The sequence below is a fragment of the Centroberyx gerrardi genome, chromosome 4 (genome assembly GCF_048128805.1).
Source record: "Centroberyx gerrardi isolate f3 chromosome 4, fCenGer3.hap1.cur.20231027, whole genome shotgun sequence".
Taxonomy (NCBI): Eukaryota; Metazoa; Chordata; class Actinopteri; order Beryciformes; family Berycidae; genus Centroberyx; species Centroberyx gerrardi.
In genome coordinates this window covers 27,011,569-27,030,711 of record NC_136000.1, presented here as the reverse complement: position 1 = coordinate 27,030,711, position 19,143 = coordinate 27,011,569, and the positions used below count along the sequence as shown (strand labels likewise).

Below are 19,143 nucleotides of genomic sequence, written 5' to 3'. Positions count from 1 at the left end.
TGCGTTCACTTTACATCACACTGTGCGATTGGAGAGAAGTTATCTTATCAGCCTGTCAGGATGTACGAATTGAAGTCGTTCCAACGTGCTTCCATTGGTCACTCACCAGTATAGTGTCGTGGCAGTGGACATACTACACCACCTTTAGCATGGAGGGCAAGAGACAGGACTTGATTGCTATTTGGGGAGACGCCTCAATTCAATCAAAACTTCCAGGCACATACCATAACTGAAATGTGTTTGAGAGAGAAGAAACGTAGGTACAAAACCAGATGTGACGTCTTTTGTTATTGTTAGTCTGCACATGAATGTGTTTTCAACATGACCTTTCAGTTCATATTTGTATTGGGTTACATCCTAGAATAGATGTAAACAAAAAAAAGATATTAGTAGCAATTTGTAACTGAGCATGAAGGCCTGCAGTGTGAATGTAGCCTTAGTCAGTGATTTAGTGACTGAGTAGTTGCTGAACCAGTTGTCTGAAATAGGGTTAGGGTTAATATTGATGACCTATCTGCAGTTGACCTTGGAATGGATCAATAATGTAATGTGTTGCACACTGACATCATGGTCAACAACTACCTTATGTATGTGTGTATACAGTATATATGTGTGTGTGTGTGTTTGTTGGGGGAGGGGTCCTTGTGTGTGCATGTGGCGGAGAATAGATCATGCGTGAGAGAAGAGAAAAAAGAGAGATGAAAAGAGAGAAAGTGACAGTAAGAGGGAAAGAGAGACACTAAGAAAGTAAGACAGAAAAAAAGAGAAAGTAAGAGAAAGAGAGAGAGAGAGAGACAGAGACTTCCGCATTATGCCAACAGTGTTGGCAAGCAGCCTGAGAGAGAGTGGGGAGGCTGAACTAGAGGCTGCCACACACACACACACACACACACACACACACAAACCTGCTGTTCCCCCCATGCTTACAAGCTTACATGCATATGTGGATACAGCTGCTGAACATGCCTGCGTCTGCACATATGCAGTCTGTAGATGCAGCGGGATGCATCTGCTGTGTTCACTGGGGGTGTGAAGATCCAATCCTATTAGCCCTGATGACAGTTTGCTACTGAGCGCAGTGTGGCCGCAGCTTGCTACAGCTGCTCACCTAACTCATCTGCACTGAGACTGTTAAGCTGATGAGTCACGCAGTTGCAAAGAAAGAAAGAGATAGAGTGACACAGGAAGATTAAAGGTGAAGGAACACACTGGTCACTCAATTGCCTATACTATTCCCTTCAATACTCCTCTTAAAGGCACACATACACAAAGAGAGACGCAACTTTCACATGCAACATGCACTGAGTTTCAGACCAGCATAGGCTATTTTATAAAGCTGCACTTTAATTATATATACACACATCTCATCAGCCTAAATCACAAAGTGGGGCTGCAACAGAGAAGAACGTTTCATATCGAGACGCTGTAGATTCTCCCAATTTGCCCAAATGAACCTTATAGGATTTCTGGGTAATGAAGTTCAAATTTGTCAAACCGTTACCTCGCATTGCCATTTGGAGTCGCCAACGTGCAAAGTTTCCTAGTGCAGCTTTAACTATCCCATTTGCAACAAATTAGGATGGTAGGAGTGCGTCTTGGTTGAGGAAAGTCAAGTATGCTATTGTACTTTTGGTGTCAAAATGAGTTCAATAGTAACAGTAACAGTAACAGTAACTGTTTTGACATAAAATCAGTTTAGTCGAATAGAAATGAGATTTTGGTGATCAGCAAGAGCTGCATTTTAATAATAATAATAATAATAATAATAATAATAATAATACATTTACACCCCCAGGGCTCCCTTGAAAAAGAGATTTTGATCTCAGTGGGACTCACCTGGTTAAATAAAGGATAAATAAAAATAAAAACATTCTATTTATATAGCGCTTTCTCATGACTCAAAGCACTTTACAGCTTAAAAACAAAACAGCATTAAAACACCATTTAAAAAGATGTTTTACGTATACTTAAAACTAACAATGCAATCATAAGTGATATGCTTCTCTAAAAAGGTAAGTCTTGAGAAGAGATTTAAAAGGATCAACACTGTCCAATGCTCTGACTGTGGGAGGTAGGTTGTTCCAGATGCGAGGGGCAGTAGAGGAAAAGGCTCTGTCTCCCAAGGAGCGGAGCCTTGTCTTGGGGAGAGCCAGAAGTCCATGGCTAATATTTTTTACAAAAGAATATTTTTGTGAAAAAGCGATTTTTCTTTTTCTTTTTGCATTTCCTGCACCCCTGATAAGGAGCGGTCACTTCAGATATGAATATTTCAAGAGTTTATGTGAGTGATTTATACTCACCAATCTAATGGAATCCTTGCCAGTAGACAGCAATGTAATTAATATGAGGTGGGTAAACTATGCCAGTTGGTGATTATCTTAAAGCGAACAACCACCAATTTAAACAAAAATCAATAATATTTTCAGAAAAACATAATTTTCCCCTTTTTTTAAGTGCTTGCGAGACCCTATCCCCATGTAATTTACACCAGTTTGACACTACTTACAATGATGTAGCCTATACTGTGAATTTATGTCACAAAGATTCATGTCAGCCTTATAAACTCAGGTTTACCCAATTCAGGTTACTGCTGTTTGGGGAGAGGGCTCAAAATCAAAATGTGTTTACGATTGATGTGTGTGGCAAGCTGCTCTTTCAACTGTTTGTTTCTACAAAAAGATTTTCTAACTATTTTTTGGCAATACACCTTTGCTTTGGTGAAGTTTGTCCCAACCTAACTAATAATTTACTGATATTTTGGTAACAAAGTGTACCTGCACAGGCTCCAGTATTCCAAAACAATGGGGAGGCTCAAATGCGTTCATCCTGAATTTTTCATAATTTCATGTTGAAGGCCTTGGCTCTGAGTATGCTTTTAACTATTGTGCACATACATGTATGTGCTGATCAGATTGTTGATTTTTTGGCTTTCCTCTTGAGCAATGAACACAAAGGGAAAATCCACCATGAAGCAACATTTCCATGGTATTTTGATGACCATGAGAAGTGTTGTTTGCTAGCTTAACATGAAAAAGCCTGTCCCAAAGCTGGAGACAAGAGAGCCAAAGCGATCTGAGCAGTTCCACTGACAGTGAATGGGAGACTGGCCTTGTGAACACTATAACCCTCCCCAGGGTGATTTTCTCTGAGATATGGGTGCATTTTGGCTCATAGTAGATATTACTACAGTGACACAGAGCTTGTTTGGATGTAAAGCCTCAAACAAACCTTTTATAAGCCTGCAAAATCAACCTCCAATTCATAGTTAATAGAGCAGCTCCAGCTCTTGATGGCTTAATATATTAGAGCCTCGGTTCTCTGCTCTCTAGCTTTGGGAGAGAAAGTTGTTTATGTTCACTGACCTTTTTTAAACTGAGTAAGATCACAGGAATAGTAAATGTGTATTCTATCTCGGCTCGGAGTTTAACTCAAACATAAATGAACCATTTCCTAGAGAAAATCAACTTTTTTTGTTGATGCTTATTAATTTTCAATCGGAGCAAACGCATCCACCTCTCTCCCCGACTGTAATTCATGACCAAGCGCTCATGATTTAGAGGGTTGAGTCACATTTTGCAGAAGTAAACAAGTCAATGGACTGCCACGGGACAGGCACTCCTGAACGGGGGGTTTGATATAGGTCACCATGTCAATTCATGCCCGCATTCGCTTTCCTTGACGTTTGTAAAAACAAAAGAAGAATTTTGGTTCCATGGTAAATTCCACTGTAATGTCGTCATTGACCGTTTTTTGTATTGTTCCTAGCATGTAGCCTGCTCCACTCCTCTCTTATCTGTTTGCATATGACTGTACACATCATACACAGTAGTTTTTGGCTACTGATAGTACTGATAGTCTACCAAATAGTGACAAATAGTGACAGGAGAAGTGTGTTTTAATCAAATCTCATGATGCGCTAAAATGATACATTTCCCACCCTGGCTTGACTGTAGTTGATGTACAGGAGGCCTAATACTGCATTTGAGATGCCTGCTGGCTCCAAATTGGAAAGTAAATGGCAGAAAATGACTGAAATACAGGCGCTCCTCATAGGCCATACTGCATGAGAGACGGTTTTCTGCGCAGCTTGAGTCAGTCAGAGACAACTTGAGTGTAAAGCTTGAAATAGATCATGATTTAGCTTTGTTATATACAATACGTTGACTGTCTTTGTTATGATTATGTCACCAAATGTCGATTTGTATAGGAGGGGGACGCATGCACAAGTGTGTGTTGGTGCTGTGACAGTTGAACAGTCTCTGTCTGTCTGTCTGTCCAACTTTAAACATCAATTTATCATTGTGAAATTAATTGCGATACCTTTGTATAATTACTGTAAACAAATTAGAACATCTCTCACACCAGTGGTTTTGTTAGTGCTGGTGTTTCTCAAGACTAAGACATCATTCCCATAAACCCCCTCCCTGGCATCACTTCAGGTGCGTTTATTTTCTCTTCCGCTTCACTGAAGAGGATAAACATGTTGGAAGTGATTTTTCCATCGGCCTTTAACTTCCACCATCTGCCATTGCCGGAAACTCTGAAAGCTTAAACTCCGTTTGTGCTTGAAGAGCAGCGCCCCCTTCCTGATTTGTGCCATAAAGCAATATCCCGTTGTGCTGTAAAGCAATCCAGCAGATTTTCCACCAAATCTGGCCTGATGGCACACAATGTAAAATGCAGTGTAGAGGAGACGGTCTTATACTAGTGTCTCAAAATTAATGTGGCAATGATTTATTCAGACTGTATTCTTTACTTATATGGTTTCTATTATTATTATTTTATTATCTCTGTTTGCTAGACTGTCTACTTCTTTGTCTATCTGTTGGTTTACTTGTCTGTCTGCCTTCCCTCATCTCTCTGTGTTTACATGTCTGTCTCTCTCCGTCTCATTTTGTGACAGTCATTTCTCCTGTTCCTATCCCTGAGCAGCCTGCTTGTCTGTCTGTCTGTGTGTTATTCTGTCTTTCCGAACAACTGTGTAACTGTCCTAGAAATCACTAAGTGAAGTGAGGTGAGGTGTGCAGAATGGTGCGTGTTTGTGTGTGTGTGTGTGTAAGTGTGTCTGTGTGCATAATTCATACACAATGACAAGAGAGGGAGAGACAGAGTGTACAGAACAGGAGGTAATGCAACAGAAAGTCAAGAGACAGACTGTATGGAAAACAGACATCGACAGCATGCGTGCAAGAGAAAAAGAGACAAAGAGAGAAGTCTCAGTCACACCTTTTTTCCCCAGATGTGAACATGAAAATACCTTCAGACTTGGCCTGAAAAATGTCCGTTATGTATCTCCTCGAACTGTATTTATGAATGCATTTTTGAGGGAGAGGAAATTAATCTGTTCCCATATTACTTTTCCCAATCGTCATCCCCATCTCTTTGCTTTGGTTTAAAGTCATAATTTATGATATTTTCATCTAAAGAAATGTCAGTTTTGCTGCTCTCTATCGCAGTCTAACACAACAGTGATTCAACCTATATCCAGTTCATGAAAGCTTTTACATTTGCTGTTCTAAACACCCGGAGTCTGGTTGCTCTTTCCTAGGAAAAATCCTCTGGTGTTTCCAGCAGAAGCCACAGCAGTTTGTTTTGAATCAACAGAAGAAGAACTGGGTAGAAGAACTGGGTAGTTAGCATAAGCAGCGATATCCACCATGGCTTGGGATTGTGTGGTGTTAAAAGTTGGGTAGTGTGTGATCCTCGTCTTTACCTTGTTGTCAAGTGTGTGATCCTCGAATCCAACTCGTCGTCAAGTGTGTGCGCCTCTATAACGCAAGATGACAAAAATCTGTGAATATCAGTTATTAAGTGTGTGGTGTCCAAACTTTTTCTAATCTGTTCCATCATGTAGTGTTTCCACAGCTTAAAGTAGCTTAAAGTTTTTGGGAGCTAGTGGCCTACTATCATTCAACATAGTGTATGCTAAAGTGTTAGCATTGAGCACCAGAATCAATGATCTACAAGGGAAACTTGGGATGATTTTGGTGTTGATGTTTTCATCACTTAATATGTATGTTGACCAACGGGCCAATCTCCCAAGAACTTGGTGTACTCCTTTTAAAAAGAAAGAAAAAAGCAAAGAAAGGAAGAGAGACTGGCAGACAGATAAACAGTCTGATGTTGCGGTAGTAGGCAGGAGATGCAAACTTCAGCTATTGTCTGCTGAGCAGGATCGTGCTCGGATATTTTGGAGGGCAGGAGCTCACGCACAAGAGGGGCCTAAAATTATTTTTGGGGAGGGACAGAGTGTCCTTGTTTAAAGTAGGGTGCCAGTTTATTCATGCTTTAAGCAAAGAAAAACCCAGATCTCTATACGCAAGGTACTTGAACGAAAATATTTCATGAAGGCAGTTTGAGTAGCAGAGGGGTGGGATCTTCGCCATTATCCCGGAGCACCAGTAGCTTCAACACCTACCTAGCATCGCAACAAGATCTGTAAGTCTGGACCAAACCTCTAAATTATGCCAAGAATTTACATAGACTTACAATGGAGACACAGGCGTCAGACACATGTATCCCTGGCATAATGTCTTTCATGTATGTGTAGTGAACATGTACGCTAGCGTTCACGTAGCATTAGCTTAGAGTATCGATGATGCTACACCTACCTAGATTTATTATTTACATGTTCATGCAGTAGAGGATATCATTACTTTGATAGTCATGTCCTTTAAGAAACGTCGGACAAACAGCCAAACCCCAGACTCAATGACAGAATTTGAAAATATAATGTATGCCAAGTTTAGTGCGGACGCTCCAGGTAGGTGTCGCAGGTGCAGGTTACCTATAGGATAATGGCGAAAATCCAGCTTTACACCCCAAACCCTTAAGACCCCATCTGTGCAATACAGTTGCAGCACCGGCCTGTAAACCAGCTCTCTACAGCTCTATCTCTGTGGCTCACACACACACACACACACACACACACACGGTACTGTCTAACCCAGATTCAGACAGCAGCATAGCCCAGGACAGGACAGCCTCTCTCTCTCTCTCTGTGTCTTTCTCTCCATCACTCCCTCTCCCTCCCTCTCTCTCTCTCTGTCCCAGAACAGAACAGCAGGGTATTTCCTTGTGGAACACCCACAGAAACCTTGAGAGGTGAAACACAGTCGCAGGATAATTGCTGCAGATGCTCTTTCTGGAGCAGAATCTGGGCAGCAGCGAAGGAGGAACAAAGCGAAACCGTCTTCCAACTAACATGGCGCTGGTATCAGAGGAAAGTTTCGCATCCAATAGGTCAAAAACACTGCACTTCCCAGAGATCAGCTGTCAATCAAACAGTGTGTCCAGTACTGTGACTACAGTCTTTTTCCTCAGATTGTCTGTTGATGCAGTTTGAGTTTCTCTTTTCTTTGTCTGTTCAGCCATGGTGGCTATCACTGCTCATGACAACTACACAGTTCTTCTTCTGTTAATTCCAAACAAACCAGAAACGTCAAACTTTACATCACTTGTGTGCCAGAGGATTTTTCCCAGGAAAGATGATGATGTTAGATTATGGATTTGTGTGTGTGTGTGTGTGTGTGTGTGTGTGTGTGTGTGTGTGATGCTAGGCTGACGTGTCCTGTTTATTACTGTCACATGTGCTGATATTACTGGCGTGGCATCAGGCTTCCTGTGATTAGTTAGTACCAGATGAACGGACCAGTGACTCATGGTGTGTTGTGGACGGAACCATTCATTGCAACCCCATGACCTCCAACCATCAGCAACCCCAATGCCCAATAAACACACACACACACACACACACACTCACTCGCAGCACTGATGCAAACCGGAAAGTTCAGTTCGATACTCAGGTATGAATCATCCTCATCATGATCAGCTGGTTCAGTCTAATGACAGAGATGATGGAGGAGCTTAGTGTGTCAGTCCTGGATTAGACTCTCTCTCTCGCTCTCTCTCTCTCTCTCTGTCTCTCTTTCTCTCTCTCTCTCTTTTCATCTCTGTGCCCTTGTTTGTCTTCCTCTCTGTATCTCTCTTCCCATCGCTTTCTCTTTGTCTTGCTTCTCCTTGCGTTCGCTGTCCTTTCATATCTCTCTCTCGTCCGTTTGGCTTTGATATCCCTCCTCAGTCACCGTCCCTCCTCCTCTGCTGTAGCATTTTTAAACAAATTAATTGTGAGACCTTCATACAATTACCATAAACAAATGAGGCGACGGTCAAGATTATTGGTAGCCTCTATCTCACGCCAGCCGTGTTGTCAGTGCTAGTGTTTCTCAAAAGTAAGACCACATTTCCCATAAACCCTATTGCAAAAAGGATGTCGCTACTTGTCCTTCCTTTGTTTGCTCTGTCTCTCCACTGAAGAGGATCTACATTTTGGAAATGATGTTCCCATCGGCCTTTCACTCCTCCGACCCGGTCGCACACAGTGTGAAATACAGTGTAGAGGCTGGTAGAGGCTGCCAGTCTTCTCAGCAATGATCTTGTTTGGTTATGGTAATTATACTAATAAACCAAAATGAATGACTTCTTGTTAAATTGCTACACATCGCACCTTTAACTCCGTCTTCTTTCTTCCTTTTCAATCTCCATTCTCCATTACACCCTCACCCACTTTTTCCCCTCCTTCCTCCATCACCTCTACATCTGTTTCCTTTCTCTGTCCCCCCCCCCCCCCCCCCCCCCCCCCCCAGACCCCGACTCTTTCTTCCTCTTCTTTTGGACAGGATGTTATGTTGTATAATCAAGCCCTCTTTGAACAAGGCAGCTTTTCTCTCCAGGCAGTCGATTCATCCAGCTAGAAACAGGTTGTTCTGGGTGGAGGGCAGGAGGCAGGAGTGGGACAGGAAGTAACAGAGGCAAGGATGAGAGAGGGAGAGAGAGAGAGAGAGATTAAGGGAGTCTCTCGTGTCTTTGCGCACGCACCAAGGTGAGAGCAGGTTGTGCGAGATTAGCAGGAGTGTGTGTTTGCACGGGAGGCGGCGTGTTCATGACGTTAAAACCGCGTGAACGTGAGGCTGCATGTGTGTTTTGAGAGAATTTATCCATGTACATGCGATTATGGCATGTGAAACGGTAAGATATTCCTCTTCTCTCTCCTTCAGTGGCTCCCTCACCTCCTCCACCAACAACACTCTCTCACACACACACACACATAGCGGTGTTGAGTATGCTGTGGGCCTGGCATAGCGGCGCTGGCAGAGAGTGCAGAGAGGGGCAAAGAGAAACCGAGAGGCAGAGAGGAAAAAATCAATAGGCATCGACATGCTACACTGCATCAAGACTGTTACTGCCCAGAGAGAGGCAGAGGGTGGGTGGGAGGGAGGGAGGGAGGGAGGGATGGAGAGGCTATTGTACATGAGTAGAGAGCCCTTCTAAAGACAGAGAGAGATAGGCAGATGGAACGATAGAAAGAGACGAAGGTGAGAAGGGGGTTGTAATTGAGAGAAAAGATCCATTTGATATAGCGAGACAGAGAGAAAGAAAGAGAGAGGGGCGAGAGAGACGGAGACAGATGAAAAGGGGGATTGTGATGGAGAGGAAAGAGCAATTAGGGAGAGACAGAAAGGAAAACGGGGGGAAATAAAAGGGAGAGCAAGAGAGATATGAAGAAGGGGATTTGTAAAGGAGCAGTTAGGAAGAGGAAGGCGGTGTGAAAGGAGGGCGCACAGAGGCAGAGGGATGAATTATGTGTGTGTGTGATAATAAATTGATTTCCAGGCAGAAGCTTACAGTGTGTGTCAACAGATTATACACATACTATATCATTGTATGTACTGCAGCTCCATAGAAAGCATCCTCTCCATAGCCACTAAGTGAAGTATCATGTAATCTATTGATGTCCATATGTTGTTCGTGGTCTTGTGTGTGTGTGTGGGTGTCTCACCCTCTGTGGGTCAGGTGTCTTTTATAATGAGATTTGTCAGCCATAGCAGGACGCAGTAGCAGAGATAAATCAGATGTGATTGAAGCTGTGTCTTTTACACAGCAGTTACCAATGCATGTGTACTGTCTGAAAGGTTTTCTCCAAAGTGTTATACATACATAAGAATAAAAAAAAGGAGAAAATATAGAATCGCCATGGTTGGACTGTGTCTCTTTGACCAATCAGATTGCTTGGCTGAAACTACCCGTGCAATATATGGCAGCCAAGTGTTTTCTTTATATTCATTTAACCTGCAGTGGCCCCACAGAGCTAGAAAATTGCCTCCGTAGTGAGAAAATTGTAAAAACAATGAAAATTCATTGTCGAGCCTTATTGCTTATTGCAAAAAAGATAAACAATTACAGTTGCAATAACAACAACATATATCAAGATATACTGGTATATACAGTATATTCTAATAAAAGCCATTCTTAATCCTGGGTTCACTTGCCAGCTGCTAATGTGCAGTATCTATACCTAATGTCAAAACATTTAATATTGATCACCTTTTCTTAATCATTCCTTAGGTCAGTAACTGTTAATTCAGCTATGTTTGGACTATTCTATTCTATTCTATTCTATTCTATTCTATTCTATTCAACTCCTCAATGCTCTTCAACCTATTTTGTTCTAAAAGAAATTTGTTTTGGACACTACAGCAAATGATTGTACTTTCTCCCACTATTTTAATCTCTTACTTTGCGATATGTTTGAGGCAAAATTTGGATTCTTGATATCTATTTCCATCCTGTTGAATGTTCTGTTCTGTTCTCTGCCTGTCAGGACGGCCCATGCACAGGGTAAAGCAGAGGCGGCGGTAGGAGCAGCGCAGAAAGCCCAGGAGGAGAGTCGCATGGCCCGGGTCACCGCCAAGCAGTTCTCCCCTTCCTTCCAGCACCCGGGAAACGGTGGGCAACACACACACACACACACACACACACAGACACACACACACACACACACACACACACACTGCCAAGCGGCTGCGTTTCCCCTCCTTTCTATTACCCAGGAAATGATGGGTGCCAAACAAATGCAGAAAGCACCAGTGCAGAGAAGGAAACACACACACATATAATTACACAAATACACACACACACACACACTGCCAAGAAGCGCCCCGCTCCTTCCTACACCCAACAACAGTGGATATGAAACACACACCCCGAAATCACAACTCACACACACACTGCGAGTACGCTACACATGTAAAATACCCATGTGCATAGAAAACCGCAAACCTATCCAGTCAGGCATACATGCATCGACACGTGTGCGTACACATGAATGAACATACTACACACATAGACATGTGTTTGTGTGTGTGTGTGTGTGTGAGAGTGTGTGTGTGTGTGTGTGTGTGGGTAGGCTGGTGATAAAGGTCAGTGTCAACCACCCTCCAGCTTTTTGTTTCTGCCTCTGTCGCTCACACCTGTAAAGCGCTGTGGGTAGCCAACCCACGACAACATGCACTGTACACCACACACACACACACACACACTACACACAGACTACATGACACATACTGTACACTCCCACACACGATACCTGAGATGACAGCGATTGTTCTTTTACCATCTCTTCTGCTCTCAGCGACTGTCTGTTTCTCACGCAGTTAAACAACAGTGTGTGTTATTGCGGGGACATTTTATGACAACAAACATCGGCTCTGACATTTTGCAGCAGGGCTCAGCCATGATCTACCCCACTGTTTCCCCACAGAAAGTAACATGTACTTAAATTACACGCGTGTAAATATCACTTGTTGTTGGATGTGTTGTTGCGCTGTCACTGCTGTTAAGCAAGCGTAAAGTAAGTAAACAGTGATGACCGTGTAACCCTAACAGTCATAGGAACGACTTCATAGCTTGGTGTCGTCTCTAGTAAGTTCCCTGCTCTCTTTCTGCCTCTTAACCTCTCCGCCTCCCCCTCACCCCCTCCCCAACTGTCTTTCTGTCTTTCTCTCCATCAGGTGTGGAGGTGCAGCGTCCGAAGCGCCAGGTGTCCAGCGAGGTGGAGGGCGAGGGCCTGTCGAGCAGCGCCGGCACCGCCGACAGCCCCGACCTGTACGTGAAGAGCGGGGCCTCCGACGACCCGTCCAACGACCCAGCCACCCCCGACCTCAGCCCGCCCTCCTCCTCGCCGCCCCACACCCCGCCCGCCCCCGCCCGGCCCACCCAGCGCACCAAGAGCGCCCGCTTCCACCGGCAGAGCGCCGTGGACCACGGGGAGAGGGTGCGGGAGGGAGGAGAGAAGGGGGGAGGAGGGGGAGGAGGGCAGACGGAGATCCAGGTGCTGATGGAGGGAGGCAGTGGGGGAGGTGAAGGAGGAGGGAAGGGGGGGGAGTACCCGCGGGCCAACAGCTGGAGCGAGGACAAGCGGAGGGGCGCGTCGTCGAGAGGAGGGGGTCGCACCAACGGACACAAACACAGCTCCTCCAATCACAAGTCCCGGGAGCACGGCTCGTCCAATCACAGACAGGCCCGGAGTGACAGGTGGCCCGAGTCGTCCTCGTCCGCCTCCTGGACGGCGTCCGGGCACAGGGGCGTGCACGGCCGGGCAGGCCGGCTGCTGGAGCAGGACGAGGAGAAGCTGAGCAACTACGAGATGGAGATGAAGCCGCTTCAGCCCAGAGACTCCAATACCCACAAGCCCCATGGGCATGGGGAGGAGAGGCACGGGCACGCTCACGGAGAGGGGCGCTCGCACGCCGTGCAGAGACAGAGGCATAAGAACCGCGAGGGGAGGGAGGGGAAAGAAGGGAGTAAAGACTCGGTGCACAAGCTGGACAGCGGGCGGCCGGGGGAGAAGATGGATTCGCGGCCTCTACGACGGGACCTCACCCTCTCCCCCCCTCTGAAGTCCTCCCCCATCACACCAGAGCAACAGGACCACAGCCTCATGCAGAGCAAAGGCAACTCGGTAAGACTCCCACTAACACAGCACTGACCGGTACAGCTCTGTAGAACACACACATACAACACAAGGCTAGGCAAGATTTTTATGTCACAAGACTAGGCGTTTCTAGTTTCAATTCGTCCTGTACGCACAAATGATTTCAGATGTCTGCTATGGTCGCTGGTGGGAAATCTGCACAAGAAGTGCAAATTGAAACTTGAGATGGAAATACAAAACTGTCCTAAACAGCAGGAAGTACAAATTGAAACTTAAGAGCGAAATACAAAACTGTGTCCTAGACAGCAGCGAGCAAGCGCTCTGACTCATCAGCGACGGTTGAACCTCTTCACCACCTCCAGCCCCACCAGCCACCAAGAAGACTTAGTTCTCTGATCTTATGTTACGTGATTTCTGGACAATGAAGTCCTTCAAATTTTCAAAAATTCAAACACTTATCCCTTGCAGCCACACGACTGTTATGAACATGAGCCTATTGAAAGCTGAAAACACAGGTAACAGAATACTCTGTCAGAGGTAACTGTGAATATTTAATAGTTTATCAAAAAATAAACCATTTAGACACTTTCTGGAGGACTAAATGGTTTTCCTGATCTACTGCTGTGGGTGGCAGGGTGGTGTAGTGAGTGGGGAGGCGATATGATATGATCTCATGGTGAGATATAATTCAAAACCCAAGGACATCAGAATTGTCCCTGATCATTACCGGTTTAACAGTCTAGTTGGTATCAGTATCACAGTGTGTCTCAAATATATGACCTTTGCAAGATCAGATTTTCAATGACAGTGATGAACACCCTCATTTGCCCTATCAAACAATATGCTGACAAATTTGTATTGAAAGCATTTGTACATGCAGGGGAAAACGGCGAGTCAGCATATTTTGCATGCATGTTCTCTTTATGTTTTCATTTGTTCTGGTTCAGCTTCAGTCTAATGGCTTAGTAACTAAACAAATACAGATGGATTGGATGAGCCATTATTTTACAGACCAGTCACCACTAAACTTTATATTTTGGCTAATTTCAGCCCCATGCGTACCACCAGCATGTTAAAAGAAACATAAAACACAGATATATAAACTTCCTATTAAAGTCCAGCTGTTTAAACCTCTATACAGCTGTGCTTGGCCTCAGTATTGCGGCGGACAGCAGCTGTACGCTGCATCCGTCACAACTGTCATGTCACCGCCACACATTGATTTGACTAAAAGGATTTGTTGCCCACTGTCATGAGGATACATCCCATCCCCAATGACATAACACAATGTTATCCCGCATATTAAGATAATCCTGGGGGGGAGAGGCACGAGGTTTAACCTTGTGAAATAAAGGAAGATTTTTTTGTGCTATGGGCGAGCGTTGCGGGGGATTACGCCGTTATAATAATGTTTTTTTTGGCTGCGTCTTGACTTTAGTGCTGGTGGACGGCCCCGGCCTCACTAATCCAGGATGATAATACAGTGGCAGCATTAGCTAATGAAACCAACTGGAACATCAGCTGCAAGTTACAACCACACATCGTACGCTACAGACATGCACCGTGCACATTGTGAATACACTCTCTCTCTCTCTCTCTCTCTCTCTCTCTCTCTCTCTCGCTCGCTCTCACTCTACTTGTGTGTAAACTGTGAAGCACAGTTCTCCCCCCCCTCACACCACTTGCTCACTTCAATACAAATTTGTCAGTAGTAGTGTGATGACTCTGGCGCAGTGAATGAAGTGAAGTTGGTTATTTAGTAGTTCGGTGGCTGCTGCTACCTATTACATGATAACACACACACACACACACACACACACACACACACACACACACAGATACAGAGAGAGAGGGAGAGAGAACCCCAGCGGTCCTCTCCGCACCTTAGTAACAGCAGATTGGCAAAGTAGCCCCTTCCTCACAGGAGGCCCCCTATTGGTTAACCGGCGCTCTGTTGCTAGGGAACAGCTTATGCCTTGCTCCAACGGCAGCCAATCGGTGGGCGTATGTCAGCGGCTGGGGGAGGGAGGGCGGAGGGGGTGGTGTGTGTGTGTGTGTGTGTGTGTGTGTGTGGGGGGGGGGATGGATGTTTGCAGCCGCAGAGAAGCAAGTGAGATTTGTGTAAGACAGGTTCACAGCATACACAGATACTATCACACTCGGATAAATATACACAGGGAGCGCTGCTAACACCATGGGAGCACTGTGACTGCTCCAACACACACACACACACACACATGCACGGCTGTATGCATGCGTGGAAACATTCACACATGCGTGAATATACATGCATGCATACATACAGTACATGAACAAACATTTATGGATACAAATACACCCATGTAATCATATATATGTACATACAAGCTCACACACAAACATGCATATAAATACACACACACATGCAAATATTGTACACACTGATACATGCAGACACACACACACACACACACACACACACACACACACACACACAGCCTCTATGCCATACAAGGCCACAGCTCTTCCAATATAAACTACCACAGACTTACTATGTTTCTTTTTTTGAGGCGTTTTCAGCGCTCATTCTTCCACACTGGAGCGTTCTACACCAACAGCATTAAGGATAAACAGCCTCTGTTGAGTTTTCTGCATAGTAAATAAGCAGTGAGCCCTGCATTTTCATTGGCAAGTCTGCAGATTCATTGAGGCTTACTTAAGGATTCGGGTTGAGAAAGCGCTTCGTACGTAGAAACAGTTTCAGAGTTTGTTTTTCAGGTCACTCAGGTGAGTTAATGCGCTACTTAAAGGGTAAAATAGAGTAATAATTACTGCTGTAAAACAGACAGTTAACGAAATAAATGAGCGCAGTGGGAGATGCGCTGAAGATTTATCACTGGGAGTGGTGGGCAGGTAAACTGCTGTTCCTCCATATGTTTTCCCCTAAAAAATATTGAGCTCACAAGAGAGATTCATACGATCATTTCTGCTGAAGGGGGAATGGCATCACCTCTGGTTCCCCCTCACTTTGAACCCTGATGTTAACGCAGGTCCTCGGGGTGCTTTGTTTTCACAGAGCCCCCCCCCCCTTCCAAAGGCACTTAACCCATAGAACCATAGAAGACAAAGTTTTTCTCAGTCCGGTGATCTTGGCTGAACAAAGGCAGAAAAGGCGGGTGATCGGAGGCTTTCGTCCACCTCTGGTCCGCTAATCATCTCTGACACAGATCTGTGATAAGCCTTTCACCGGGTTGATCAGCAGCCGCCTTGTTAGCAGCCACTCTGGACAGATTCATTTACAACAATGTTGCTCTAATGCTGCTTAATAATGCTGCCTAGTGTTACTCCGAGTCCCATTTCCCCTCTCCCACTGCAGCTATTGTTAAAATGATTTTACAGTTAGAGCTCATTAAAACTATAGCTCCATTTGCACCGCTTCTGTTGATAAATCCTTGCAAATATCGTATGGCCGAGATGTATTTTAATAAAGTGAGAGTTAGGAAAGTGCTGTATCCATGATGGCGTAGTTAGATATGCTGTTTCTGATGCTAAGCTGGGCTGAGATAGTAAGAGAGGCTGATTTACTTGCACATGTTCACGCAGGGTGGCAAGCTGGTTGGAAAGACCACCCACGAACCACATGACCCGGGTTCAAGCCCCTCCTGTCAGCAAGCATCTCGCTTTTCCTGATCTACTATTGTAGGTGGCAGGGTGTCATAGTGAGTAGGGAGGCAGGCAAGAAACAAGCATCCGCCCTGCTGAAGTGTCCTTGAGCAACACACTGAATCCCTACCAGCTGCTCTATAACTGACCCTGACCTCTGACCTCCCTGATTAGGGGGCAAGAAGAGAATTTCCCTATGGGGATCAATAAAGCATGGTGTTATTTATTTAAAAATACAAATTGCTTCTCAATCACTGCAGTAAAATCAGTCGTGATTTCACAGCTTTTTATCCAGGACTTATTTGTGTTGTCATTGCTGAAGGATTCTGTCTCTCCAAAAAATGGCCCTTTTTCATCACTTTTCCCATTTCTATTGTGTGTACTGTAATCTCATGTTGCCATAAGTTGCTGACAGAATACAAAACAGATAAAGAAAGAGTGATGCAGGCAGTGCATTGCCACAGTGCAGGTTGAGGGGGTGGGTGAGTATACTGCTAAAGAAGAGGTGCATGTACTGTGACCCCGCCATTGTATACAAGTAAAGGCTCCATATGCCTTAGAGGAAGAGGTTGATCTACTTCATACACCTGAATAGAACCTCAACCACACTGTGGCAGAGGCTAACTCTAAGTAGCAAGGTCAGTAGCTTAGCAGACAGTATCAGTAAAACCAATATCCACATTATTCAATACAGGAGCATATCACTGTTGTCGGGTAAAAACCTCACATCTCCAAAATGTCATTTTCTCAATCTATAAAGGAGCTTCCTTCAACATGCTTCAATTGAAGTTAAGTTCATTTAGTTAGTTAAGTCAGATGAATCCTTTATTCATCAACTATTTCATATGGATATCATATCAAAAGATGAGAGTGAGTCCAAAGACTGTTGTGTCTTGGTTTGACTGGACAGGTGGATGGATGAATATTAATGATGGTACATATGTGTGTGTGTGCATGTAATGTGCAGCTGTGTCAAAACATGCGCATGTGTGTGATCTTGACACTTTCCCTTTCTCTCTCTCTCTCTCTCCCTCTCTCTCCCTCTCTCCCTCTCTCCTACGCAGGCCTACAGCTCCATCCTGGTCGTCATGGTGATTCTGCTCAACATCGGAGTGGCTATTTTGTTTATCCACTTTTTTATTTAAAGACAGCACTGCTTTCCGAGTCAGCCTATCTATGCTACAACAACTATAACATTCATATGAGTATTACGGTGAATCTGCTGCCCCTTCGTGCTCCTGGCAAGAGGACTGCGCCAAAACTAGGACCAAGGAGGGCTTACAGCACAGTCCGCCCAGCCACATGTGGGCCTCCAACTGGGCTAGCAAGTGGGCCAACCCAGGCTAAGCTTGGCCCAGCCGTCGTATGAAGGATGTTTCAAATGCCTAGTCCCAAAGAAGTGGACGAAAGAGGGGGTAAACCAGTCCAGATGACTGGACTGCAGGGGGCTAATTGGACTTTAAGTGAGCTTTAAATAGTTCAAACCTAGACTAAAGTGGGCTAAACCAGTCCAAACTGGGCTGAACTGGTCTGCTAACCAGGCCAGGAGCGATGCAGCTGGCGTTACAGCGAGATGTCTGCTTCCACTGTCTGCAGAGAGGACTGACCAGACAGACTTTTTCATCTTCAAATCATAGTTTTCGACAGATTTGTAACTTCTAATTTATTTATTAACTTTATTAACATTTTTCTCTCATGTACAATACGTTGGTGGATATATTCTTTCTTTTGTAACCCTCCCGCCCCTCCACTTCTCTTTATGATTCCTGCCTTTTGGTTCCTCCGCCTGCCCGGGTGTTGTTACTGATGGCGGAGTGTGTGTGTGTGTGCGTGTGTGTTCTGTTAGACGAGACAGACTCAGACCTTCCACCCTACACACACACAAACACACACATTGCTTCCATCCCATCGCTCTCTCATCCATGTCCATCCATCCCTCCTCTCCCCTCCTCCTCCCTGCTGTCTCCTCTCATCCTTCATCTCAAGCAGAGAGTGAGAGAGTGTGTGTGGGTGTGTGTGTGGGGGAGTGTAAGTGGGTGAGCAAATGAGTGCATGTGTGTGTGGGAGTGTTAGTGACTTTTTGTGCCGTGTGTGTGAGCGCGTTTGTATCTGTATCAACCCGCGATGTCCTTCCCGGCAACTCTGCGTGTGTGTGTGTGTGTGTGTGGTCTCCCAGTAGCACAGTGGCCTTTCACGCTGTTGATGAACTTTACAAGAGGATCTCATGAGGACACCCAGTCACTGCTCATCCACATCTAGCCCACTACCACCTGCTGACAGCTGTGCTCTCTCTCTCTCTCCCTCTCTCTCTCTATCTCTCTCTCCCTCCCTCTCTCTCCCTCTCTCCCTCTCTCTCTCAAGACAAAAGTATATTGATAAATCGATGTTCGTCCATCTGCACTTGCCTCAAACTGTCACTAATGTATCCTGGCCCTGACTTAGAGCAACTATTACCTGCTGTTTTACCATTGAGTCAAACGCGTCTCTCTCCAGCCGCCTCTCCCGAAACTTAACTTACGAAGACTGCGACAACATTTTTTTTTTTAGCTATACCGTATTTGCAAGACGTCTGAAAAAAACAACAACAACAAAACAAAATAACAATCGCCACCTGCCTTGTTTTTGTAGCGCAAAAATTGATAACAGTACAGAAATGCATGCGTATGTATATCTTAGTTGTGTGTCGACTCTGAAGGCTTCGGAAAAAAGGCTTCGGGAAAAACATGCGA

The 19,143-nt window shown here is 44.8% G+C and overlaps 1 protein-coding gene across 2 annotated transcripts in view; it reads left to right on the top strand.

The window, feature by feature from the left end:
* Nucleotides 1-17,559, top strand: part of jph3b (junctophilin 3b) — a 35,115-nt gene extending 17,556 nt beyond the window's left edge. For both annotated transcript variants that reach the window (XM_071921612.2, XM_071921611.2), the window contains 3 exons: nt 10,661-10,785; nt 11,850-12,799; nt 17,479-17,559. In XM_071921612.2, the coding sequence (XP_071777713.1) occupies nt 10,661-10,785; nt 11,850-12,799; nt 17,479-17,559 (1,156 nt within the window). The remainder of the gene's footprint in view (nt 1-10,660; nt 10,786-11,849; nt 12,800-17,478) is intronic.
* Nucleotides 17,560-19,143: the final 1,584 nt, after the last annotated feature.